At 57.5% G+C, this 23,156-nt stretch overlaps 3 protein-coding genes and 1 long non-coding RNA gene across 7 annotated transcripts in view; 2 read left to right on the plus strand and 2 right to left on the minus strand.

The window, feature by feature from the left end:
- The window catches only part of BCKDHA (branched chain keto acid dehydrogenase E1 subunit alpha), a 33,081-nt gene extending 22,748 nt beyond the window's left edge, over positions 1 to 10,333 (plus strand). For both annotated transcript variants that reach the window (XM_047794223.1, XM_047794224.1), the window contains 8 exons: positions 2,051 to 2,236; positions 2,341 to 2,427; positions 6,241 to 6,349; positions 6,524 to 6,685; positions 8,360 to 8,566; positions 8,685 to 8,826; positions 9,052 to 9,223; positions 9,818 to 10,333. In XM_047794223.1, the coding sequence (XP_047650179.1) occupies positions 2,051 to 2,236; positions 2,341 to 2,427; positions 6,241 to 6,349; positions 6,524 to 6,685; positions 8,360 to 8,566; positions 8,685 to 8,826; positions 9,052 to 9,223; positions 9,818 to 9,988 (1,236 nt within the window). In that variant the 3' untranslated portion in view covers positions 9,989 to 10,333. The remainder of the gene's footprint in view (positions 1 to 2,050; positions 2,237 to 2,340; positions 2,428 to 6,240; positions 6,350 to 6,523; positions 6,686 to 8,359; positions 8,567 to 8,684; positions 8,827 to 9,051; positions 9,224 to 9,817) is intronic.
- Positions 10,334 to 10,714: 381 nt separating this feature from the next.
- Positions 10,715 to 14,273, minus strand: B3GNT8 (UDP-GlcNAc:betaGal beta-1,3-N-acetylglucosaminyltransferase 8). Of its 2 annotated transcripts, XM_047794227.1 has the most exons (3): positions 13,997 to 14,273; positions 12,750 to 12,873; positions 10,715 to 12,096 (listed from the first exon to the last, which is right to left on the minus strand). In XM_047794227.1, exon 3 carries the CDS (start codon positions 12,062 to 12,064, stop codon positions 10,871 to 10,873), a length of 1,194 nt encoding a protein of 397 aa, XP_047650183.1. In that variant the 5' UTR covers positions 12,065 to 12,096; positions 12,750 to 12,873; positions 13,997 to 14,273; the 3' UTR covers positions 10,715 to 10,870. The 2 variants fall into 2 exon arrangements, with proteins under 2 accessions (XP_047650183.1, XP_047650184.1); XM_047794228.1 differs by lacking the exons at positions 12,750 to 12,873; positions 13,997 to 14,273 and adding an exon at positions 12,484 to 12,693.
- Positions 14,274 to 15,611: 1,338 nt separating this feature from the next.
- On the plus strand, positions 15,612 to 16,298 carry LOC125134664 (uncharacterized). The gene is made up of 2 exons (XR_007136702.1): positions 15,612 to 15,874; positions 15,976 to 16,298. It is a non-coding gene; the product is annotated as an uncharacterized LOC125134664 (long non-coding RNA).
- Positions 16,299 to 17,216: 918 nt separating this feature from the next.
- Positions 17,217 to 22,012, minus strand: DMAC2 (distal membrane arm assembly component 2). 2 transcript variants are annotated; one of them, XM_047794240.1, is made up of 6 exons: positions 21,939 to 22,012; positions 20,441 to 20,631; positions 19,027 to 19,107; positions 18,255 to 18,388; positions 18,004 to 18,166; positions 17,217 to 17,849 (listed from the first exon to the last, which is right to left on the minus strand). In XM_047794240.1, exons 1-6 carry the CDS (start codon positions 21,954 to 21,956, stop codon positions 17,669 to 17,671), a joined length of 768 nt encoding a protein of 255 aa, XP_047650196.1. In that variant the 5' UTR covers positions 21,957 to 22,012; the 3' UTR covers positions 17,217 to 17,668. The 2 variants fall into 2 exon arrangements, with proteins under 2 accessions (XP_047650196.1, XP_047650197.1); XM_047794241.1 differs by lacking the exon at positions 19,027 to 19,107.
- Between the last annotated feature and the right edge of the window lie 1,144 nt (positions 22,013 to 23,156).

Genomic DNA, 23,156 nt, shown 5'->3' on the forward strand with positions numbered 1-23,156 from the left:
GACCTGCCTTGCCGTTGGGAGTGTGATTTCCTTTATTTCCTCACAGCCGCAAATGCAGGTAAACATACGCATGCTCGCCTTCCCCTGCTGGACCTTTGGGTGGCCTCTTGGCTGCACCTAAAGCAGGGAGGGTGGGGGACGCGTTTGAGCGCCTCGTGTGAGATCCAGCTCATGGCCAACCCAGTCCTTTTCTGTAGTTCCTGTTGGAAGCGAAGCCACAGTTACTGAGCTGAGAGGAACCTGGTGACTGGTGGGCAGTGAAGATGCAGAGTAGTGGAAGACAGGCCAGCAGTGGCAGCTGGCGTTGGGAGCCTGGGTTTGGGGGTCTGGATGTTGGCCCGGCCCAGGTTTGAGGCTCCGTCCTGACTGACTTGACGCCTGGGGTAGGACGGTTGTGTTGCTTCCTGGAACCTCGGTTTGGTCCTCTTCTGAAGAGCAAGAGTAAGTGCTCTGAGGTCTCGGTGAGGGTTGTGCGTGTGGACCTCAGCCTGGTACCCAGCCAGTGCTTAGTGGGGGGCCCTTCTGCACTTCTGAGCCCAGTTCAGGGCGCTCTAGCTCAAGAAAGGGGTGGGTTCCCCGTGCACGTGCAGGCCTCTAGGCTTTGCCCGCAGGGCATCCTCTGAGTCAGTGGTGCGATGTGTGCCTGTGGGGCTCCTGCCCAGTTAGTTCCACAAGGGCCGCACCTTCCTCACTGTCTGCCTTTTGCGTTTGTGTTGCCCTGGCCTCAGATGCCCCCTCCCCAACTCCTAGATGTCCTTGGGTCCCAGCTCTCACATCACTCCCTGGGGGTTGGGATGGGGACTCACCCTCTTGCCACTCCGCTCTTGCCCATGGGCTCCCCCGGGAGAATGCATATCACCCTCAGTGTCACTTGTTGAGCACCTGTGTCTCTTGCTGGGCGGCAGGGACAGGTGTCTTTCCTCTTAAGTCCCCAGAACCCAGCACGGGCTGTGGAACAGGCAGGTGCTCAAATATTTGCTGAATGAGTCAGTGTGGACACCAGAGGGAGTTAGGCCTGGGGTACAGAGGGTGGCGAAGTGTGTGGAGCCGTTTGCCAGGTGGCAGGGGAAGAGGCCCAGTAGACGAGTGCAGAGGTGTGGTGGCACAGACCATGCCCAGGGTCCTTCTGAGCATTTACGTGCGGGTACTCTGCTCACCATTTTATATGTGTGACTTTGTCTAAGTCTCATGACCTTTCCATGAGGTGTTCTCTGTGTCACAGACGAGCAAGGGGAAACGTAGCGGGGGGGGGAGGGGGTTACTTTCCCATGGTCAGGCCGAAAGGGATGTGAACCCAGGCAGGCTGACTCTTAAGGGCTCACAGACGTGCTCTAGGCAGGGTGGCCTCCCCGCGGGGAGAGGGGTCAGTAAAGAGCCCATCTGGTGACTCGAGGTCGCCGCAGGGGTGCGTGTGTGTGTATCTGGGGTGGCCGTGGGGAGCTGCCAGGAGAGGGTAGCTGTGGTCAGACTGGGGAGGCTTTGAATGCCAAGATGAAGAGTTTGGGCCTCTGACGATAATAGCTACTGGTTCTCGAGCTGTCTGCCACTTTATTAGATCATGTAATCTTTTTTCTTTCTTTTTTTTTTTTTTGGTCTTTTTGTTTTTTTTAGGGCCGCACCTGTGGCATGTGGAGGTTCCCAGGCTAGGGGTCTAATCAGAGCAGTAGCCGCCAGCCTATACCATAGCCAGGGCAATGCGGGATCCGAGCCGCGTCTGCAGCCTACACCACAGCTCACGGCAACGCTGGATCCTTAACCCACTGAGCAAGGCCAGGGATTGAACCCGCAACCTCATGGTTCCTAGTTGGATTCGTTAACCACTGAGCCACAACGGGAACTCCAGATCATGTAATCTTTACAACAACCCTGTGTGGTAGATATTATTATTTTCACCCCAGTTTTACAGCTGAGGAGCTGAAACACAAAGCAGTTATAGGAACTTGCCCGAGGTCTCACATTGGGAAGGTGGTGGAGCCCAGAGCATCAGGCTCCAGAGTCCACGCTGGCTATGCTGCCTGCTGCTTCTGATACTGTGTTCCCCCACCGCCAGCACCCCCAGAGACAGCAGCAGCAGCAGCACTTCTCCTCCCTGGATGACAAGCCCCAGTTCCCAGGGGCTTCAGCGGAGTTTATAGACAAGCTAGAATTCATCCAGCCGAATGTCATCTCTGGGATTCCCATCTATCGTGTCATGGACCGGCAGGGCCAGATCATCAACTCCAGCGAGGATCCCCACGTGAGAGGCTGCCTCCCCCCAACCCCAAGCCTCCCGTGCCCAGGCCCCTTGCCCGTCTCCTCTCTGGTGCCAGCCAGCCCACATCTCTCTGCCTCTACCTGCAGTTGCCCCAGGAGAAGGTGCTCAAGTTCTACAAGAGCATGACACTGCTCAACACCATGGACCGCATCCTCTACGAGTCCCAGAGGCAGGTGAGTGGGGACTGGCTGGGGATCCTCTGAGGTGCTCCTATCTGTGTTTGGGTCAAAAGACCGCTCCCAAGGAGGAAGGGGTGGAATGGAGATCCCTGCCTTGAGGCCCTTAGAGTTCCTAGGATTCTCCTAGGGCTCTGGAGGAGGGTGGGAAGGTCCTCCCGAGGGCAGAAGCACTCCGCTGGGCTGGGGTCTTAGCTGTGCTGGTAGAAGGCGGGCAGGAAGAGACTCGACCACCCTGCCCCTCGGGTGCTCACAGTCCTGAGAAACGGTGACCCTCAGTACTTCCTGGAGTGCCCGTGTCTAGTGTGCTGTGTTGGTACACTTGGCAGTGTCAGAATAGTGGCCAGAGACCCAGTCAAAGCAGTGTCAGCAAAGAGGGAGTTTGTTGACTCAAATAATTGCAGGGGTGCAGAGGGACCTGTTTCAGGTACGGCTGGATTCAGGGGCCTCCATAGACCTGTTTCCCTATCTGAATGTCTTTTTTACTCTCCTTTGCCTTGTCTTCCTTCATTCTTTTTTTTTTTTTTTTGGTCTTTTTGCTATTTCTTGGGCCGCTCCCGCGGCATATGGAGAGTCCCAGGCTAGGGGTCCAACTGGAGCTGTAGCCACCGGCCTACGCCAGAGCCACAGCAACGTGGGATCCGAGCCGCATCTGCAACCTACACCACAGCTCACGGCAACGCCGGATCGCTAACCCACTGAGCAAGGGCAGGGATCGAACCCGAAACCTCATGGTTCCTAGTCGGATTCGTTAACCACTGCGCCACGACGGGAACTCCGTCTTCCTTCATTCTTAAGCCAAGGTGGTCATGGGAAGCTCCAGGCTCAAGGAAAGGTAGTGCAGGATATGACCTCTGGAGCAAGCTGTGCAACTGGAGTCTTCATTCTGTTATTCTAGCTTTGTGGCCCTGGGAACATTGCTTAATCTCTCGGTGTTTCAGTTTTCTCAGCTATAGTCACTTCATGGGGTTGCTGTGAGGATTGCTGGTGGTATATGTGTAATGGCCTTAGGAACAGTGAAACTGGCATTTAGCCCTCACATAGGAAATATTAACTATTAATCATGGGGACCAGCCTTGCAGTTATCCTCCTTTCTGCTTAGCAGTGGAAAGAGAATGTCTGTTGCCTAATGTTCCAACAACAGGCCCAGGACTGATGCTCATTGGCCGGGCTTTGATCACAGACCCCTCCACGAACCAACTCAGGTGACTGACCGGCCGGGCTGGGGCGGTGTGCCCATCCTCAGGAACCAAGGGAATAGAGGCACGGAGCCCACCCCGCAAGGCCTTGGAGACGGAGAGCAGGGGCATGGGGCCTCCTGTTAGAAAAGTGGGAAGAGTGCTGGGTAGGCTGGCCCTTAGCTTCCACCACACCCAGGAGTGGGGCTGGGCTTGGGAATCTGCTTTTGTATCAAGCCCCTGATGTGGACTGAAGCACGAGGCCTGCGGAGGACGGTGCTGAGCAGATCTGGCAGGCAGCCTGCTCCCTGGTTCTTTGGCTCACAGGAGCGTCACCTTGTCTCCCATTCCCCGTGGCCTCAGCCATCTGCCCCCCTCTGCACAGCCTCAGCGCCAGGCAACTCCTCCCACCCTCTGCCACAGGCCTGGGCTCCTTCCTCCCCCTGGCTGGGCTGCACAGTCAGGGGTGGTAGAACCCGATGGACATGGGCCCAGTCACAACTGTGACTTTTAGGCAGGTGATTTTTCTTGTCTGCCTCAGTTTCTTCAGTGTTGTAAAAAACAAATAGCAAGATTACCCGCCTACCCCCACCCCCCAGGGTGAGAGTGGGAATTCTGTGAGACCCAGCCTGTAAAGCCCCTTGTCCCTGGCTGACTCAGAAGCCCTCAGCAAGATCATTACAGCCATCAGGTTTCAGCCTTTATTAGCTAGGACTAGGTTTATCTGTAAAGTAACAGCCTTTCCCTAGCCACAAAAACAAAAGCAGTAGTTTAAACAGATTAATAGTTTTTTTTTCTCTTGCATAAAAGAAATGTGAAAACAGGCGGTCTGTGGCTGGTAGGGTGGCACCAAATGTCATTGGATCCCCAGCACTGGCTTCCAGCCTCCAGGGCCCCTCATGAACCAAGTGGCTGCTGGAGCTCTTTCCATCACATCTTATTTCAGGCAGGAAGTAGAAGGAAGGTGAGGGTCAGACATGGCACCACCCAGCTGTCTCCCTACACCCACCTTTATAGAACTTTCCAGGTAGTCCCACCAAATAGCATCATGTATTTCACTGGACACTCCCAGCTGCAAGGGAGGCTGGGAAAGTAGTCTTTCAGTCTGGGCAGTTGCTGCCTGTGGTGGACTGAGCCCCCTTAGCAGAGAGGAATAGCGGTGGGATGCTGGGTAGGCAACAGGGTCTGTTTCTTCCGGGGGCCCCTCTCGGGCTCCTCATGCCAGCCTTGACAGCCTGCCAGGCCCTCAGCACCCAGCATCCACCCACTCACTTGGCACTGCGAGGTCAATTAAGTTTTAATTGGCTCCCCACTTAGAAGAAAGCGTCAGTTCCTCTGGCTTGCCGCTGTGACAGAAGTCAGGGCCCGGGGAACATTCGAGGCCTGGGCACAGGCGGCCTGCGGGCGTTGGTCCAGCCCTCTCCTTTTCACGTTCCGCACAGTCCTGCTGACCTCCGTCCCTGGGCCGGGGCTCCCGGATCTCCAGCCAGATTTTGCCTCTTAGCCCCAGATCTGCTTGGCTTCTTGCCCTGCCTGTCCCACCCCAAATTCAGCCTGCCCAGCCTTGACCTCAGCACCTTCCTCCCAGACCTGCTCCTCTTCTTCCCTTGGGTCATAGCTTAGTAAAGGGCGCTCCTATCCTCCATCTGCCCAAGCTGGGGACCTAGTGTGTACCCTTGTCCCCTCCCACCCCCTTGTCATCACTTTCCCTCCTCGTTCACTCTGTCCCTAGGTATTTGGTTAGAGATCCATTCTGCCGCTCAGTATTACCATCAGGAACCCAGACTCGTTATCGTTCTGCTTCATCGTGGGCGACTTGGCGCTCGTCCTGTGCTTGTTGCCTCATGTTCACCAGATGGCTGCTGCAGGTCCAGGCTTCACGGCTGTGTGCAAAGCGGGCACAAGGGCTGGGAGCGGGAGGTAGCGGCATGCGGTGATTGCTTTTATCAAGAAACTAAGAGTAGACTTCCCAGAATTCTCTGGCCAGAACTGTGTCCCATGGCCACCTCTGGCTGTCAAGGAGGGTGGCAGCCTGCTTTTCCAGGCTCTCGGATTGGGGGGCTCAGGAGAAGGGAGTTGCCCTGGGCACTGGTGTAGCCAGCGGCAGGGGCTGTTGCTTACTGCACCGCCGACTCTCTTTCTCAGGACTGGGTCATTCTCTCCCTGCCGCCTCCACCTGTTCCCCAGAAGGCAGCCTGAGAGACATTTCTAAAACCTTGCTCCCCTGAGAACTGTCCCCTGTGGGTGACCACCATCCCCAGGGTAAAGTCTGGTTATATCACCGCCCCCTTTATGTCCCAGCCCTTCTGGCCTCACGACCTTTCTTATTCTCTCTTCCTGGAAACCTCCACCCTCCCCACCTTTGCTTGGCCTGGCCTTGTTCTCGGATGCCCATCCATGGTGGGGCAGGTACCCCTTCAGCCTCCCGTCACAGAGCCCCATCACCTTGGCTCTGGCCAACCTGGCAATTCCTCCGTGAAAGCAGGAGTGCCAGTGTGGCCTGGCCCAGAGCCAGCCTTTGGGAAGCATCTGCTGATTCCCAGAGTCATCGGGAGTTGGTCGGCGTCTGGATATTTCTCTGTTGCTGCCCAGCCTAACTGAACTCTGGCCTCCGGGCCCTTTCCACCCCCAGGGCCGGATATCCTTCTACATGACCAACTATGGCGAGGAAGGCACGCACGTGGGCAGTGCAGCAGCCCTGGACAACACCGACCTGGTGTTTGGCCAGTACCGGGAGGCAGGTACGTCTGTCTGTGGCCTGGCCCTGGGGTCCCTATCGAGGCAGGTCAGGCCTGGACCCTTTTTGCCCTGCAGGCGGGAGCCCCGGCAAAAAGGGTCTGGCCTGGAGACTGTCCCAGGCTGGGTCTGTCCCCCAGCACCGCCCGCCACGTCCCCACTGCTTCCTCCCGCCGCAGGTGTGCTCATGTACCGGGACTACCCCCTGGAGCTGTTCATGGCCCAGTGCTACAGCAACGTGAGCGACCTGGGCAAGGGCCGCCAGATGCCCGTCCACTACGGCTGCAGGGAGCGCCACTTCGTCACTATCTCCTCTCCACTGGCCACGCAGATCCCTCAGGGTGAGAACCCGTGCCCGCCTGGCAGACACAGACCAACAGCATTGCCCTGCAGGGGCCCTGGCCCTCCTCCACTCCTTCCAGAGGCTTCCTGGTGGGCACCATGGTCTGAGCGCTGGTCTGGACTCCACTTAAGAGGCCCCCCTCGTCTGGGACCCTGGTAGGAGGACTCTGCAGGTGTCCTCACCCTGTTGGGCTGGCTCAAGTGGGCACGATCACGCTCTCAGACTCCTACGTTTGTGCCCGCCCTGTCTGTCTGTACACAGGCACAGACAGCTGCGTGGGACAGAGCACGTGCCTAGGCCCTTGCTAAAGGTCGCCTGGCAGGTACAAGAAGAGTAGGGACTCAGATTGTGGACTGTGGGCTCCAGAGTCTGGGTTCTCGATCCAGGGCCTGCTGTGCTTCTTCCTCAGAGTCTGACTCCCCTAAAGCTCACTCCAGAAGCCTGCGATGCTTAGTGCAGCCCATGTGGCTTCTGTGAAAGGCGACTGCTTGGGAAGCAGGCCCATAGAGCAGGTCTGGGTCCGGCTCCCGGGCCGGCAGCCACCCAGTGCAGAAACTGTAGACCTGGAGCTGCCTCCCTGCCCTCCGGAGCCTGTGCTTGGTCAGGGTTACTCTCTGCCTCAGGGCAGACGTGTGAACCCATGTGCACGGGGCCTAGCAGAGGGCCTGGCGTGCACGTCCCCCCCTGCCTGTGCTGTTTGGGAACAAGGCATTTGTCCCTGAGGTGGGGGGTGGGCAGGGCAGCTTCCTGGGAGGAGGTGGCATTTTCGCTGATTTCCCTTTTGTAGGGTTTTCATAAGCTGGGGCCTGGCCCTCACCTTCCATTTCAGTGACCACTCAGCAAATGTACGGAGTCCATGCTGTGTGCTGGGCGCCATTGTAGGTGCAGTGAACAGAGGTGAACAGAGACCTCAGCTCTCCAAGTGCCGACCTGGCGGGGAGATGGCCCCGAAACAGGATGGAGTCGTATGTGGAGGATGTCCAGGGTAGTGAGGCCTCTAGGGGAGAAGAAAGCTGAGAGGGAGTGGTGTGTAATAGGGGAAGGTGGGGACAGGTGTCACAGGTGACAGCATAGATCAGAAGGCTGCGGGATCTTGAGGCAGGTGCCTGCCTGACGGGGTTGAGATGCAGGGAGGAGCCCCCGGGCAGGCGGGGGGTGGGGGCGCTGAGAGAGGAGAGAAGTCAGCAGGTGGGGAAGGGGTGTGGCTCGGTGGGGTCGTGTGACTCTTGGAGACGCTTTGACCCAGAGTGGACAGAGCTGGAGGTCAGGGAGGAGACCTGTGCAATGACTTTAACAGGTGTCTGGCTGCTGCCCTGAGGGTGACAGGTTGGGTGGGAGGATCAGGGGCTGGTGAGGAGGCCGCCAGAGTGGCCACGGGGAGAGCTGAGGGAGGTGGGGAGAGGTGCCCGATTCTGGCTCCATTTTGAAGGTGGAGCAGGTGTGGGGAGTGAGGAGACAAAGATGCTGATGTTTTTGGAACAGTTTTTGGAACAGTTGTAAGGATGGAGCTGCCATCAGCTGAGGAGGGAAGGCTGAGGGTGGGGCAGCTTCTGGGAGTGTGGTCAGGTGTCTCCTTTCCCCTCAGAGCCTGGTGACAGCCAGCCTGAGCCCCTGGGTTGGGGGCTGGGTTGCTGGGTGTGAGCTCTGATGAGATGTGTCTCTGCTCCCGCAGCGGTGGGGGCGGCCTACGCAGCCAAGCGGGCCAATGCCAACAGGGTTGTCATCTGTTACTTCGGAGAGGGGGCGGCCAGTGAGGGGGACGCCCATGCCGGCTTCAACTTCGCCGCCACCCTGGAGTGCCCCATCATCTTCTTTTGCCGGAACAACGGCTATGCCATCTCCACGCCCACTTCCGAGCAGTACCGCGGGGATGGCATCGGTATGGGCCCTGGCGGCCTCTCCCCACCCCTCACTCCCTTCTCCTCCCCGTTCTCCCCACGCCCTGCTCTTTGTCTCAGCTAGGCCCTGGGGCCTGACCTGCCTCTTTGTCCCCACAGCTGCTCGAGGCCCCGGGTACGGCATCCTGTCCATCCGCGTGGACGGCAACGATGTGTTCGCCGTGTACAATGCCACCAAGGAGGCCCGTCGGCGGGCTGTGGCGGAGAACCAGCCCTTCCTCATTGAGGCCATGACCTACAGGTGCCTGCTGCCCCTGTCATCCCCCAACCTTGACAGCTGCTGTCTTCAGCGTCTCTCCAATGTCGATGGCTGTTTCCACAGCAGGACCCCATCACCCTGTGCTCTGTAGCCTCTTCCTGGCCTTGGTTCCACTTCCACCCTTTCTCTAGTCCGGCCCTTCCCTCCTGACCACCCGAGGGCCCCCGTCTCACCCTGGGCCCCCTCCACTCCCCCCCGGCCCCATAGGATCGGGCACCACAGCACCAGTGACGACAGCTCAGCGTACCGCTCGGTGGACGAGGTCAGTTACTGGGACAAGCAGGACCACCCCATCTCCCGGCTGAGGCACTACCTGCAGAGTCGGGGCTGGTGGGACGACGAGCAGGAAAAGGCCTGGAGGAAGCAGTCCCGTAAGAAGGTGAGGGAGGCCGCGCTCCAGTGGCTCCCACCCCAGAGGCTGTGTTCGGGGAGGGTGGAGCAGCTGGGGCAGGGGTCCGTCCTTGCTGGTTGTCTGGGGAAGGCCCCCGGCCACGTCTCTAATGTCATGATGCCTGGGCGTGTGCACCTCAACCGTGTCCCAGGCGATGTCTGCCCTCAGCGCCTCGTCTCTGAAGAGGGGTACTGGGGTACCCGCTCCAGAAGCCTGTCTATAGATTAGGTGACTTAAAAGTGTCCACCCAGAGTCCGCGCACCTGGGCCCTGATCATCAGATGTCAGAGGCAGGTGGCCCAGTGGGCACATTCCTTCTCTTTGCGCCTCAGTGTCCACACCTCTGAGCTGCCTGCCTCTTAGGGCTGCAGAGAGGCTGGAACTGTTGCCCACTCTTAGGACAGCCCCTGGCCCCACTAAGGCTGGATGTGCCAGGATTTGGGACGTTACTTGTCACTGCTGCTGTGATGATCACCTCCATCATCCAGATGGGAACACGAGGCTCGGGGGCGACTCCCTCGCTGAGGTCCCACAGGGAGGAGGTAGGAGGCCTGCTGCCCGTCCACTGCCCTTTGTCCCCCAGGTGATGGAGGCCTTTCAGCAGGCTGAGCGGAAGCTGAAGCCCAATCCCAACCTGCTCTTCTCGGACGTGTATCAGGAGATGCCTGCGCAGCTCCGCAAGCAGCAGGAGTCTCTGGCCCGTCACCTGCAGACGTATGGTGAACACTACCCCCTGGACCACTTCGAGAAGTGAGGCCACTGGCCCCACCCCTGCCCACCTCAGTGGCCCCGAGAGAGAGCCCCACCTCAAAGGGTGGAGCAGCTGGCAGGATGCTGCCCTCTGCCCCAGGCAGCTCCCTCCAAAGTACTCAGGGGCCAGGGCAGTTCTGGGGGCTCCTGCTCACTATCCCCGCTCCTTCAGACTGTTACAGTGGTGGGGCTTCTGTCGGCCCCTCTTTGCCTTTTGTTGCAAGGCCTTGGCGAGGGCTCCTGGACTGGAAGCCCTCTGGGCTGCGGGTGGACATGGCAGTTCAGCCTGTGGAACTTGGGGTGAGAGGTGGTCAGTGCATGAATAAACTCTGCATTTGGCCCCTTGCCACCCCTGGTCTCTGTTTGCTGGAGTTTGGGATGTGGGAGGAGAGTCCTGCATGACTGGTCTGGGATCACCTCTCTCTCCATTTGAGATAAATAAGGCCTAGGCTGTTGAGCTGTTAACGTCCCCTGGAAACTTTCGCAAGTTGCAGGGTCAGCTTCAGCAGCCAGCATGGAGAAGCGGGGGGAGTTCCTCCAGAGATGGTCTCTGTCTCCTAGAGAATGAGGAGGGCTGGTGTCCTGCATGGTGACCAGGAGGCCATGGGAGCTGGCCTTGCCCTGTAAGGGTGGGGAGAGTGTCTGGTGTGGAGGTCAGGGTGCAGTTGAGCTTTGCTCTGTAAACCACCCCAGGGCCCCACAGACACAGAGATGACTCCAGGCCTCAGAGTGAAGAGTATGGACTTTTCATAAACAGTCTTACCTCTTGGGCGGCCCAGGAGGGGCTCAAGCAGCCTCCTTTCTAGGACCTCCTTCCTCCCATCGAGGCCTAGCAGGAGAGGCTGACCGAGGGGCCAACAGGTCTGGCCCCACCCCCCACCAAGGTTCAGCACTGGAGCTGAGGGTCCTGAAGCTGCTTCCAGAGGCGGATGCTGTCCTGGGGGCTCAGGGGCCGCACCAGCAGCAGGTCTCGGAAAGCACAGGGGTCAGCCGTGCGGTCTGCTGGCCAGGCCGTGAGGAAGCCTTTGTGGGTCCTGGGCGCCAGGCCCAAGGCTTGGAAGCACAGGCCAGTGTAAACGTCGTCGAAGGGGAAGGGGGCCACACGGGCCGCTGCCTGCAGCAGCCAGGGTGCCAGGCGCCCTGCGATGATGTAGCCGCCGCCACTCGCATAGGACGGATAGCCGCCTTCAAAGAAGGACCCTGGCACATAGAAGGGGCCTCCAGGCCTCCGGAGGGGCTTGGCCTGGGTGAAGACCTCTCCCAGGTAGAGGCCTCGCGCCTTGCCCGGTGGTAGGGCCCGCAGGTGGTCCAGCAGGGCGGGGGTGTGCACAAAGGCGTCATCCTGGGCTTGCAGGATGAAGCTCACTCCGGGACAGTGGCGGCCCAGCCAGGCCAGCAGCAGCAGGTCCTTGAGCGTCTGGTTGAAGGGGACATCGAGGAAATCCCAGAGCAGCAGGTCACTGTAGCGGCGGCTCTCCCAGGCCACCAGGGAGCCTAGGTCGGGCCCTGCCTTGCCCTCTGGGGACCCCAGCAGGAAGAGCAGCCGGACGCCGAGAGCCGGCCCGCCCCACGTCTCCCTCACGGCTTGTCGTTCTGCAAAGCGTCCTGGCTCTGACTTGATGGCCAAGAGCAGGTAGGGGACGTCGGGATCCTCACAGCTGGCCACTTGGCCACCGCCGCCTCTGGGCAGCCACCGCGGAAAGCTCCGGCAGGCTGCCGACAGCAGGAAGCGGCGGAGATCCTCGGGGTAGGAGGTGAAGTCGGGGATCTCTGCCGCGGCAGCAGCCCCCCAAGCACGGCAGTCCCCCGCCTCAGTGCTGTCCCCGCTGGGGAGGGTCCCCAGGCGCCACTGCTGCTGGTTCCAGTAGGCGGAGGCCAGTGGGCCCAACTGGCCCAGGCGGGCTGAGAGGTTAGCCGGCAGGGTGGGCTCGGAGCTGGCGGACGTGGGGCCTGGTGGGGTGCCGCGGGGTCCGGGGTGGGCCTTGCCCAGCTGAGGCTCGGACGTCCACTCGATGTACACCTTGAGGCCCAAGAGTGTGAGTAGAGCTGACAGGCAGAGAAGGCACTTGGGGCAGCGCATGACCCGGCCCAGGGAAGGGGCGGCTGTAGAAGCTGCAAGACAGCCACAGAGGCCTTTGGGGCGCAGGTAGGGGCCTTCTGGTCCCTGCCGGCCCCAGCAAGGCTTCTCTCTGTCCCAGACCCTAAACCAGCCCTCCTCCTAGACCTCGTCCCGCTCCACTCCCATTCCAACACCCTCACTGCCCACTCTCAGCCCAGCTCCTTGCACCTGCCTCACAGCCTGCAGGCCACCTACTCCCCAGCCCCACCCAGAGACCAGGGCTTCTGCCGCCTGGCCATCCCCCCCCCCCCCCCCCCCCGCCTTCTTCCCAGTTCATCCCCCTCACCAGGAGCCAGGATCCCTGGGCTCACCTCCTTCCACCTTCATGGAAGCTGCCTCCCTAGCCCGACAGCCCCCACCCCAGGCCCCTTCCTCTTTACCTCCCGTCGGGTCCAGCTCCCGCCAGCTCCAGTGCCCTGGGCCTTGGCTCAGCCCTCCCTGCCGCTTCCCTCAGCCCTGGTCCCGCGTGCTGTGTCCCGCGGTGCCGGTGCTGGTGTCGTTGTTCTCGTTCTCCAGCCCAGCCCATCCAAGGTCCGTGGGCAGGGCAGGCGGGGAGGGGAGCTGGAGGCTGGGAGGGCCCCAGGGGCCGGGAGGGGCTGGGGCGGGGCTGCGGGGCGGGGGAGGGGGAAGCAGGACAGAGGCAGACCTGAACGATGGGCCTCTGGCGTGTCAGGGCTGGTTTTCTGATGAGACCGCGGGAAAGGCGCAGGGGTGGCTGCAGAGACCGGTGGGGAGCAGGCAGGCCGGCCGAGGAGGGGAGAACCAGGGGCCTGGGAGACAGTCGGAGGGAGGGTGAGGCCAAGCGCCACTGGAGCCTGGGCTGGGAAGTGTCAGGGACTGGCAGAGTCCTCAAGTCGCAAAGCCAAGGCCAGGGGCTGGCGCCTGGCCGGGGTCAGAGACGGCAGGCGGTGAATGTGCTGAGGAGGGCTGGGGTGGCCTTGCCAGAGGTGGGGGGGGGAGGGGGGTGTCATCGCCCAGAGTCAGGGTTGGGGTGGAGACGGGGGCTGGTGAGGAGGAGGAGAAACAGGCAGAGACAGACATGAAAGAGAAGAGAGCGGAGAGACGGGAGACAGGCTAGGGAGGCCTAAGAGTGGAGAGCTGCACCAAGAGGATAGGGGTCGGGCAGGTGGAGAGCGAGGTTGGGGAAACCCCTTGGGGGAGGGCGGCGGGATGTAGAGGGGCGGGTGGGGCTGTGGGGTTGGGGCAGAGAGCAGGGAGTCTGCGGACGGAGCCGGAGCCAGGGAGGAACAGAGGGAAGAGGGGGTGGAAGGGGAGCCAAGCCAGAGGGCTGTGAGGGTGTGGGTGGGTTACCGGGACCCCTGCACCTCCTCTATCCCTTCGGGTGCCTGGGCTGCCTGCCTGGCACAGCTGCCCAGCACAGCAGGGGTGGGAGTCTGTCCCAGCTCCTTCGGGGAGGGGGGGAGGGGGGAGGGGGGAGGGGCTGGCCCCGCCCACAGCACCGTGGCTCCCAGAACACGCACAGCCAGGCCCCCAGGACCCAGAGAGTGTTTGTCCTTGTTTACATGCCTGCCCTCCAGGGGCCCCTGCTGTTGGGGCCTCTTGGGCTGCCTGGGGAGGCGGGGAGGCAGGCAGGCAGGCGGGGCCGCCTCATCCCAGACCTCTAGGAGCCTGGGGCTGGACAGAGGGCCCCCCAGGGAGCCTGGCCTGACCCCCCCCCCTTGACCCCAGCCGGGTTGGGAGCTGTCCAGATCACCTCAGGAAGCCTGCCTGTCAGCAGCAGCAGTCCCACCCGGCAAGTGCAGATACTGGGACAGCTGGAGGGAGAGGGCGCAGAGGAGGGCGGCATACTGGTGGAATAAAAGCCAGAGTGGGAAGGGCCCTGAGCACCCCCGAAGGTGGGCGGGGGTCCAGGTCCCCCGACTCTCGGCTCACCTAGCTTCTCCCAGGGCGTGGAGGTTCTTCAGCCAAGGGGTGGCGGCGGGCCGGTGGAAAGTCTCAGAGCCGTTTTGGTTGCTGTGGGCATCGGTCTGCAGACACTCCAGTCGGAGAGAAACACCACCCAGCCGCTGGAACAGGTAAAGTCGGATGTCGAGAGTGACTGAAGAGGTGCCGCCTTGTGGAGCACGGTTGGGGTGGATGTGCGGGTCGAACATGGTGGCCCATCCAGCACTGCTGCTTCTCCAGGCCTTTGGATCCTGTCTCCAGATTATGCCAAGGCAGTTCTGGCTTCTCGCCTTAGTAACCATAGGTCACTGTTGAGTCCAAGTTCCAGTCAGCCAACCGAGAAAGCGGCCGGGACCACCCCCAGCCGCACCACCTCACTCATTATGTCCAGAACCTCTGGTAAGTGCCCTCCCGTCCGTCAGTGTGGCCTGATCCAGTGTGATCCACCCTCCCTGGCCTAACACCTAAGAACCCACTCCATGGTTCTGACTATTCATCTGTCTGCAAGTCTTGCCCTTCTTTTGGTGTAAAAGCTGTTCCCTCTTGGTCATCGTGAACTGCTGTCCCTTGGACGTGCTTGACTCTGCACTTGTGGGTCCGTGACAGCAGGGGTGCTTGTGCTGTCTTGAGGAAGGCAGACAGCCTTTCAAGGCATCTGCCTTAGAGGAGGTCATCACAGAGTTTTCAAGCCCAGGACTGCTGGTGGTCTCCTCTCACTGGAAAGGGAGGTTCCCAGTGAATATGGGGGTTCAAGACTGTTTCCTCTGGGTCCAACCAGATGATCTAATTCCATGTTTCTAGGTCCCACTGTTTCCCAGTGCTCTTTCACGAGAAACTTGTGGAGACGGAGAATTCAACCCTCATGACTCAGGAACCAGCATTTTTTTTTTTTTTCTTCTTGCCTTTTCTAGGGCTGCTCCCGCTGCATATGGAGGCTCCCAGGCTAGGGGTCTAATTGAAGCTGTAGCTGCTGGCTGCAGCCACAGCTGCAGCCTACACCACAGCTCATGGCAATGCCGGATCCTTAACCCACTCAGCAAGGCCAGGGATCGAACCTGCAACCTCATGGTTCCTAGTCAGATTTTGTTAACCACTGAGCCACAATGGGAACTCCAGCAAATTAATTTTTACATTTGTCTTTTTTTAGGCCAGGCTAAGGATTGAGTTGGAGCCACAGCTGAGGCCTGTGCCACAGCCACATGGGCTCTGAGCCTTGTCTGCAACCTACACAAGAGTGCACAGCATCACTGGATCCTTAACCCAGGATTGAACCTGCGTCCTTATGGGTGCTAGTCAGATTTGTTACTGCTGAGCCATATTGGGAACTCCAGGAACCAGCAAATTTATTTATTTATTTATTTATTTAGTCTTTTGTTGTTGTTGTTATTTCTTGGGCTGCTCCCGCGGCATATGGAGGTTCCCAGGCTAGGGGTCTAATCGGAGCTGTAGCCACCAGCCTACGCCAGAGCCACAGCAACGCGGGATCCGAGCCGTGTCTGTAACCTACACCACAGCTCACGGCAACGCCGGATCCTTAACCCACTGAGCAAGGGCAGGGACCGAACCCGCAACCTCATAGTTCCTAGTCGGATTCGTTAACCACTGCGCCACGACGGGAACTCCCCTTATTTTTATTTATTTATTTTTTTTGTTGGAACCAGCAAATTTAAATGGTTTGTTCTATTTTTCAGCAGTATCAGCTGGCGCTGTAAGAATTTTGTAGGGACTGTCCTGGGAGCTTGCCAGTTTTGAGATGGTGACTTGAGCTGGGCACTCACGGGTGCTCCAGGGAATCGGCCCAGCCCTATCTTTGGAACTGTCATCACTACCACAGTGAAAAGCACAGCAGCCTTAGGGGCTCCTGGGGTATGTGCTTCAGTTGGCACCTCATCGCAACCCCAGGCGATAGCCTTTTTGTGATGCCGCTGTGTGCCAGGGATTTCTAAAGTCTAGTTTCTTGTTGCCAGGAAGCCCCACAATGCACTCAAGCCAGAGGCAGGACCAGACCAACCCCCAATCCCAGCTTTGTGAGTTTATCTCTAGGAATACGCCACAGGCCAGTGCTGTATCAGTTTGGGTCCAGTCGGGAAAGAAAAAAACCACACGGTGATTTGAACAGGGAAAGTTTAATGTAAAGAATTATTGGAATTCCCTGGTGGCCTAGTGGTTAAAGGGTCTGGCGTTGTCACGGCTGTGGCACAGGTTTGATCCTTGGCCTGGGAACTTCTGCATGCTGTGAATGCGGCCAAAATGACTAACAGTAAATTTGAAATAAAGGAGTCTTTGGTAAGGTGCCTCAGAATTTATTGGAAATCCATCTTCGGGGGTGTGATGGAGAAGCATTCACAGGGGGGTGCCTCAGTGGAGGCATTCCTCTAAAAACTGCAGGGGGGGGGTGTCTCCAGGGGGACGCCGCTGATCACCAGGTGCTGGGAATTTTGGACACACCTGAGCAGAACCGGGAAGCAAAAGCCTTTCCTCTTGAGGACGTCTCTTGCTCGCCCTCTACTGGCAAACCTTATCCTGCCAGTCAGCAAAGGAAAAATATTTCAAAGGCCCCGATAATTTTTATGGAGCAATCAAGAAAGCTGAATTTGAGGCTGAGTCAGTAAGTCAGTGAAGGGGCAGTGGGGGGACACCGTGGGACTTGAGGTGCTCCCAGCATTTGGTGGGTGTGGGCCAGGGATACTGTAGCCTACCTGGGGCTGAGTCGTTCCGCATAGTGAAGAACCTATCTCTGTGAAATGCAGCTAGCTCCTGGAGTTCCCCTCATGGCTTAGCGGGAACGAATCCGACTGGGAACCAGGAGGTTGGAGGCTCGATCCCGAGGTTCGATCCCTGGCCCCGCTCAGCGGGTTTAAAGACCCAGCATTGCTGGGAACCTGTGGTCAGCAGCTGTAGCTCTGATATGACCCCCTAGCCTGGGAACTTCCATATGCTGCAGGGGTGGCCCTATAAGAGCAAAAACCCCCTAAACAATGCAGGTAGCACCCCCGGAATCAGGTGGGGGTGGGCCAGGGGCTTCTATGTGGAACTGAGTCCTTCCACAGAGTGAACAACCAACCCCTGTGAAATGCAGCTAGCTCCCGGAGTTCCCCTCATGGCTTAGCGGTAACGAATCCTCCTGGGAACCAGGAGGTTGCAGGTTCGATCCCTGCCCGGCCCCCCTCCCCCGCTCAGCGGGTTAAGGATCCAGCGTTGCTGGGACCCGTGGTGTAGGTCAGCAGCTGTAGCTCTGGTATGACCCCTAGCCTGGGAACTTCCAAATGCTGCAGGTGTGGCCCTAAAAAGCAAAAAAAAAACAAAAACAACAAAACCCAAACAATCCAAGTAGCACCCCCTAGCTGGAAAAGGCAGCACAATCAGGTGGGCTAATCTCACAAGTTAAGTTGCCTGACACACAGGTGGGCGTGGTGTGGGGAAACCACAAGGGAGAGCTACTTGTAGCCAGAAGCCCTAGACCTGAGGCGGTAGGAGGAGGTCCCTGGAACTGGGAAAGAAAGGAGTGTGTGGACAGCCTGTGAACGTCAGCCCAGGGTATAGCCCGCTCTCCTTCGACCTGCCAGTGCCCCTCATCCCACTGAGGTGGAGGCCACTGCCCCTCATCCCACTCCGGTGGAGGCCACAAGTAGCTGTCAGCCTGCTGAGAGGGGGCTGAGGCTAGGCAGGGACCGGGCTGCTGGCTGGGTCCCGGGACTGTTCCTCCAGCCCCAACTTGAGGCCCTGGGCCCAGTCAGACCCCCGAACGTCACAGTTGGGCAGCATCTCCTCCACCAAAATCTGAGTGAGGTCCGGACTGGACACAGCAGGAAGGTCAGAGATATCCAGCCTGCGGAGGTTCCTGAGAGGAGACGAGATGGGGGAGCGGGGTATAAGGATGGCGTGTGTGGACAGAGGAGTGCTTGCCCCGCTTCCTAAAACACGCTCAAGATCTGCCACGGAGGCAGGGATATGGGAACTGCCTAACCCTCCCCCAGCCTGAGTCGGGGTCTCACTGGAGGTGGTGGAGGCAGGCTAGGCCTCGTTCAGAGACTCGGGGGCAACCGGCCAGTGAGAGCTCTTGCAAGGAGTCGGCCAGCTGGTGGAGGCGGCCGAGGCACCAGTCGTCCACGTGAGGACAGCGCTGCAGCGATAGGGACTGGAGCTCCTTCAGGGCCACTGCAGGAAGGACAGGTGGATGGCACCGAGGGCCCTCCGTTGGCCCATGCAGAAGGGAGAGTGCCCATCTCCACCCCGCTGCACTCACAGAGGTTGTCTAGGCCTTGGTAGTTGATGGCACAGCCACTGGCATCGACAGCTTGTACTGGCACCTCCCGGAACTTCCGGAACTCAAGAGAGGAGAGGCCGCGCCCTGACCGTATCCACTCATTGTCCTGAAACCTGGACCAGAAAAGAGAAAGTGTCAACTGGGGACCCTACCCAGGCCACCACCTCATGAGAGCACTCCCAGCCCCACACAATACACCCTGACTGGACTAAGGGCTTTACGTGCCTGGTCTCACTGGATCCCCCGAAGCCTCAGCAATTTTACATGACCAGAAACTGAGGGTCCAAGAGAGGACTGATTACATAAAAGAACTATTACTGTGCCATTTCTAAGGAAGGGGCTGGAGGAACGGCTCAACCAAATGAAAAATTTAATTGGAACCAAGATGAGGGTAGATGAAGACTACATGTGTTTTTCAAAAAACGGAAAATAAGGGCGGAGTGGGGGGAGGAAGGAAAGAGAAAGAGGGTGAAGGAGGAAAGAAAAGACTCATTAACGCTGACTGGGCAGGCCTGAGACGGGCGTCCAGACAGCAACATGTCTCTGAGTCTCTACAGCACACCCCTTGCCGACATTTGGGACCACCATCCCATGTTACGGACGACCAAAAAAGCTCAGGAACAAGCCCCCAGCCATTCAGCCGGGAGGGGGCAGAACCTTGGACACAAAGCCTGTCTGACTGAAGAGCCTGGGGCTTAGAGAGCTGCTCCCTGCCTCCCTCCCCCCCATTCGGACCCCTCTGTCCTCATACTTGACTGCACCTCCCTGCTTCAGGACGAAATAGGCTCCTGCGACGTACGGGCCGTATCGCTCCTTGATGTAGGTGAAGGACCTGCCGGAAGAGCAGCAGCTGAGGCTGAGGCTCGGAAGCAGCACACCCCTCGCCAAGCCCCAGTGCTGCTGAGAGGGTCAGAGTCCACAGCACAGGCCTGAGACAGGCAGACAGGCTGAGTCAGACTGCAAATATCTACTGAGGGCACCAGGGGACAGTGGTGATGCAGGCAGATAATCGTCCTTGCCCTTGTGAAGCTATTCCACTGGGGGAAGCAGATGACTGAGAAATAAGAACAAACTGCAGAGTATCACTTCTGTAAAGAAATTAACACCGAGGGACAGCCTAGGAGTGGCTTGGATCAGGGGTAGGGATAGAGGAGGCCAATTTAGTTTAGGTGTTAAGAAATGCTTCCTGGAGGAGGTGACACTTGAGCAGAGATTTGAGTGTGAGAAGGAATGCGGAGATCAAGGTAAGAGTCTGCCAGGGCAAGGGAACAGCTAGGGCAATGGCTCAGAGGCTCAGAGGAGGACGGCTGAACAGAGAGCAGTGAGGAAGCCACGCTGGTGGAGGTGAGGGGAGTCCCTGGTAGAGACATGAAAGCTCAGCAGGGGTCAGGTTTTCAGCCTTGAAGTTAGGCTTTTATTCTAGTTGTAGTCGAAACCATTTGAGGGTTTTAAGCAAAGTGGTAATGTTATTTACTTTCCTTCCTTAAGAGTCCTCTGGCTGCTTCACACTATAACAAACCGCAGCAGGTAAAAGATGACTAGTTAGGAGATGATTGTAGTACTCCAACCATAAAATGAAGGGGGTCGGACCAAGCTAACTGGTCTGGTCGAATTTGGGATATTCTGGTATTTCACTGATGGACTGCAAGTGGAGGGAAGGGAAACAAAGAGAGGAATCAGGGATGTCTCTTTAGAGTGAGGCCTGAGGAACTCCCCGGTGGCTCAATGGGTTAAGGATCCAGCATTGTCACTGCAGCAGCTTGGGTGGCTGCGGTGGCATGGGTTTGGTCCCTGGCTGGGGAACTTCCACATGCTGCAGACACGGCCAAAAAAAAGGAATGTGACCTGAACAACTGGGTGGGCAGTGGTCCCACTGACTAGGATGGAGAAGGCTTGGAGGTGTGAAGACTTTTTTAGGGAGAAACCAAGGGTTTGCTATTAGCCATGTTAAGTCTGAAGTGCCAGCTAGGTCCGCAAGAAGAGATGGTGGCCAACAGGTTGCCCTATGTAAGCTGGAGTGCTTGGGAAGTATGTGGGCTGGAGATGAAGATGCAAGTGGGCAGGGCCTGCACTGGAAGCACCAGAGCGGCCCAGAGTGGCAAGGAAGGGCGGGCACCAACTGGGGAGGCCTGAACAGCAGGGTCTTGCAGGCCAGGGGTTCTCACCGGTTTTTTTGGTGCACCTTCAACGCTTGCTTCCGTAGCAGATACTCCCTGACAGCCTCCACGTCACAGAAGTGGTCAGCCAGGAACTGGAGCAGTGTCCTCCCCTTCCTCTGACTGCCCTCTGGGTCCACTGCCCTGCTCAGGGCACGGATGCTGCTGGTAGCACTGTTGCGGGCCACTTGGTGCAGGGACTGGGGAGGAAGAGGGAGAAAGGGGGGCTGAGCCTGAAGCCTCCAGTGAGACGCATAGCCAGACCCTGTTTTTGCACCACAAATCTACCCGCCTCAGTGCTTCCCTGCTTACTTAATTCTCCTCTCGGAACTTCCAAATTCGTTGGGAGCCACAATATTTCCCAATTCTTCCCTTAATCAATCTCAAATTCTCTTTGATTTGGCCAAATAGTCTTGGTTTTCCTAAAATCTTCCCCAAACTCTTACTTTCTCTCAAAACCTCTATTATCTAACCTCTTTTTTTTTTTTTTTTGGTCTTTTTAGGGCCACACCTGCAGCATATGATTTCCCAGGCTAGGGGTTGAATTGGAGCTGCAGCAGCTGACCTACACCACAGTGGCAGCAACACCAGATCTGAGCCACGTCTGTGAACTACACCACAGCTCACGACAACTCTGGATCCTTAATCCACTGAGTGAGGCCAGGGATCAAACCCACATCCTTGGATGCTAGTCGGATTGGTTTCTGCTGAGCCACGACAGGAACTTCTTATCTAACCTCTTAATTTCTCACAAATTCTCCCCAGAATCTTCCAGAATAACTCATTCCTTTCCCCCAAATATAGTCTTAATTTCTCTCCAAACCCCTCTTAATTTATCTCTTAAAGCTCCCAAGCTCTTCCTTCAATTTCCCCTCCAAATTTCTCTCTTAGCCTGCCTCAATGTCTCTGCTTTAACCAAAATATCCTGATAATTTTGCCCAAATCCTTATTTTCCCTCAAAATTCCTCTTAAGCTCCCAACTTTTAACTTTAATTTTTCCTAAATTCATTCCTTGTCTTTGCCCAATTTTCCCCTAAATTCTTTCCACCAAAATGGCAAATTCTCCCCTTAATTTCTCCTAGGTCCTTCCCTTGGAATTCCCAAATTCACTTCTTGGTTCCTGCCCCCACCTCTCCATCACCTTTTGATTTTTCATCAAAATTCCCTATGAGTTACCCTCACTAGTATCTTTTGGCCCCCCACCCTTGGACCCCACATCCCAGTTTCTCGGCCAATCCCTTCCAAGCCCTCAGCCCTACCAGGTCCCACCCTTGCTAATCCTAAATCTCCCAGCACTTCCAGTCGGATCCCTCCTCTGGGGGCTGGGCGGGCCAGACCGGTCTGTGAGACCAGCACTTATCTTTCCCGCTCCTGACGGCAGCCACGAGTCTCTGCTCCAAGCGCAACCCCGCCCCGGTTCCCTCCTGCTCCTTGCTCCCTGGGCGCCCACCAGAGGAACAGAGCGGATGTCAATTTTCCGGGGCCCTAACAGCCCCTGGTCACCTACCGCCCTGGACGCCGCCATCTTGCTAGAATTAAGCAACCGGAAGGGGCTGGTTTTCACCTACACAACCATTTCCGGCGCGCGCCGAGGGGATGTGTGTGTGTCTTCTGGCCACGCCCCCTATGTTTTCCAATCCTTTTCTTAAAGAAGTAGACAGGTTTTGGCTCTGATCCATATATTTTATTTATGTACGTATTTATTTATTTTTGCTTTTTAGGGTCGCAGCCGAGTCATATGGAGTTTCCCAGGCTGAGGGTCCAATCCGAGCTACAGCTGCCAGCCTACACCACAGCCACAGCAATACCAGATTCGAGCCGAGTCTGCAACCTAGACCACTGCCCGGATCCTTACCCCACCCCGGGATCCTTAACCCACTGAGCGAGGCCAGGGATCGAACCTGCATCCTCATGGATACTAGTCGGGTTCATTAACCGCTGAGCCACTAACGGAACTCCTCTGACCCATATATTTTAAAAGGCTTTATGTAAATCTTGTGTCAGAAGATGCCCATTGGCTTTTTTTTTTTTTTTTTGTCATTTTAGGCCCTCACCCCTAGCATATGGAAGTTTCCAGGCTAGGGGTTGAATCAGAGCTGTAGCTACCGGCCTACACCACAGCCATAGCAACACCGGGATCCTTAACCCACTGAGCAGGGCCAGGGAGTGAACCTGCGTCCTAATGGATACTAATCGGGTTTACTACTGGGTTCATTACCGCAGAGCCATAATGGGAACTCTTCATTAGTGCAAAGAGATTATATATAAAAAGCATTTTGAGGGACTATCTTGTGCTTCATTAAGAAATGTTCAAGAGTTTGCATCATGGCGCAGTAGTTAACGGATCTGACTAGGAACCATGAGGTTGCGGGTTCGATCCCTGACCTTGCTCAGTGGGTTAAGGATCCAGTGTCACCATGAGCTGTGGTGTAGGTCGCAGATGCGGCTCGGATCTGGTGTTGCTGTGGCTCTGGTGTAGGCCGGTGGCTACAGCTCCAATTAGACCCCTAGCCTGGGAATCTTCATATGCCGCAGGAGCGGCCCTAGAAAAGGCAAAAAAAAAAAAAGAAAAAGAAAAGAAAAAGAAAGAAAAGAAAGAAAAGAAAAGAAAAGAAAAGAAATGTTCAGGTTGGAATTCCTATCGTGGTTCAGTGGTTAACAAACCCAACTATCATCCATGAGGATGAGGGTTCAATCCCTGGCCTGGCTCAGTGGGTTAAGGATC

This window comes from Phacochoerus africanus, chromosome 8 (assembly GCF_016906955.1).
Source record: "Phacochoerus africanus isolate WHEZ1 chromosome 8, ROS_Pafr_v1, whole genome shotgun sequence".
Taxonomy (NCBI): Eukaryota; Metazoa; Chordata; class Mammalia; order Artiodactyla; family Suidae; genus Phacochoerus; species Phacochoerus africanus.

Excerpts from the sequence above, each read along its gene's own strand:
- B3GNT8 (XM_047794227.1), bottom strand. The coding sequence starts at position 12,064 with ATGCGCTGCCCCAAGTGCCTTCTCTGCCTGTCAGCTCTACTCACACTC.
- DMAC2 (XM_047794240.1), bottom strand. Across the intron at positions 19,108-20,440 it reads AAGGTGCACCAAAAAAACCG|GTCCTTCACCTACATCAAGG; the intron begins GTGAGAACCCCT and ends CTCTTCCGGCAG. Across the intron at positions 17,850-18,003 it reads GCCTGCCTCCACCACCTCCA|GAACCTCCGCAGGCTGGATA; the intron begins GTGAGACCCCGA and ends GTCTCCTCTCAG.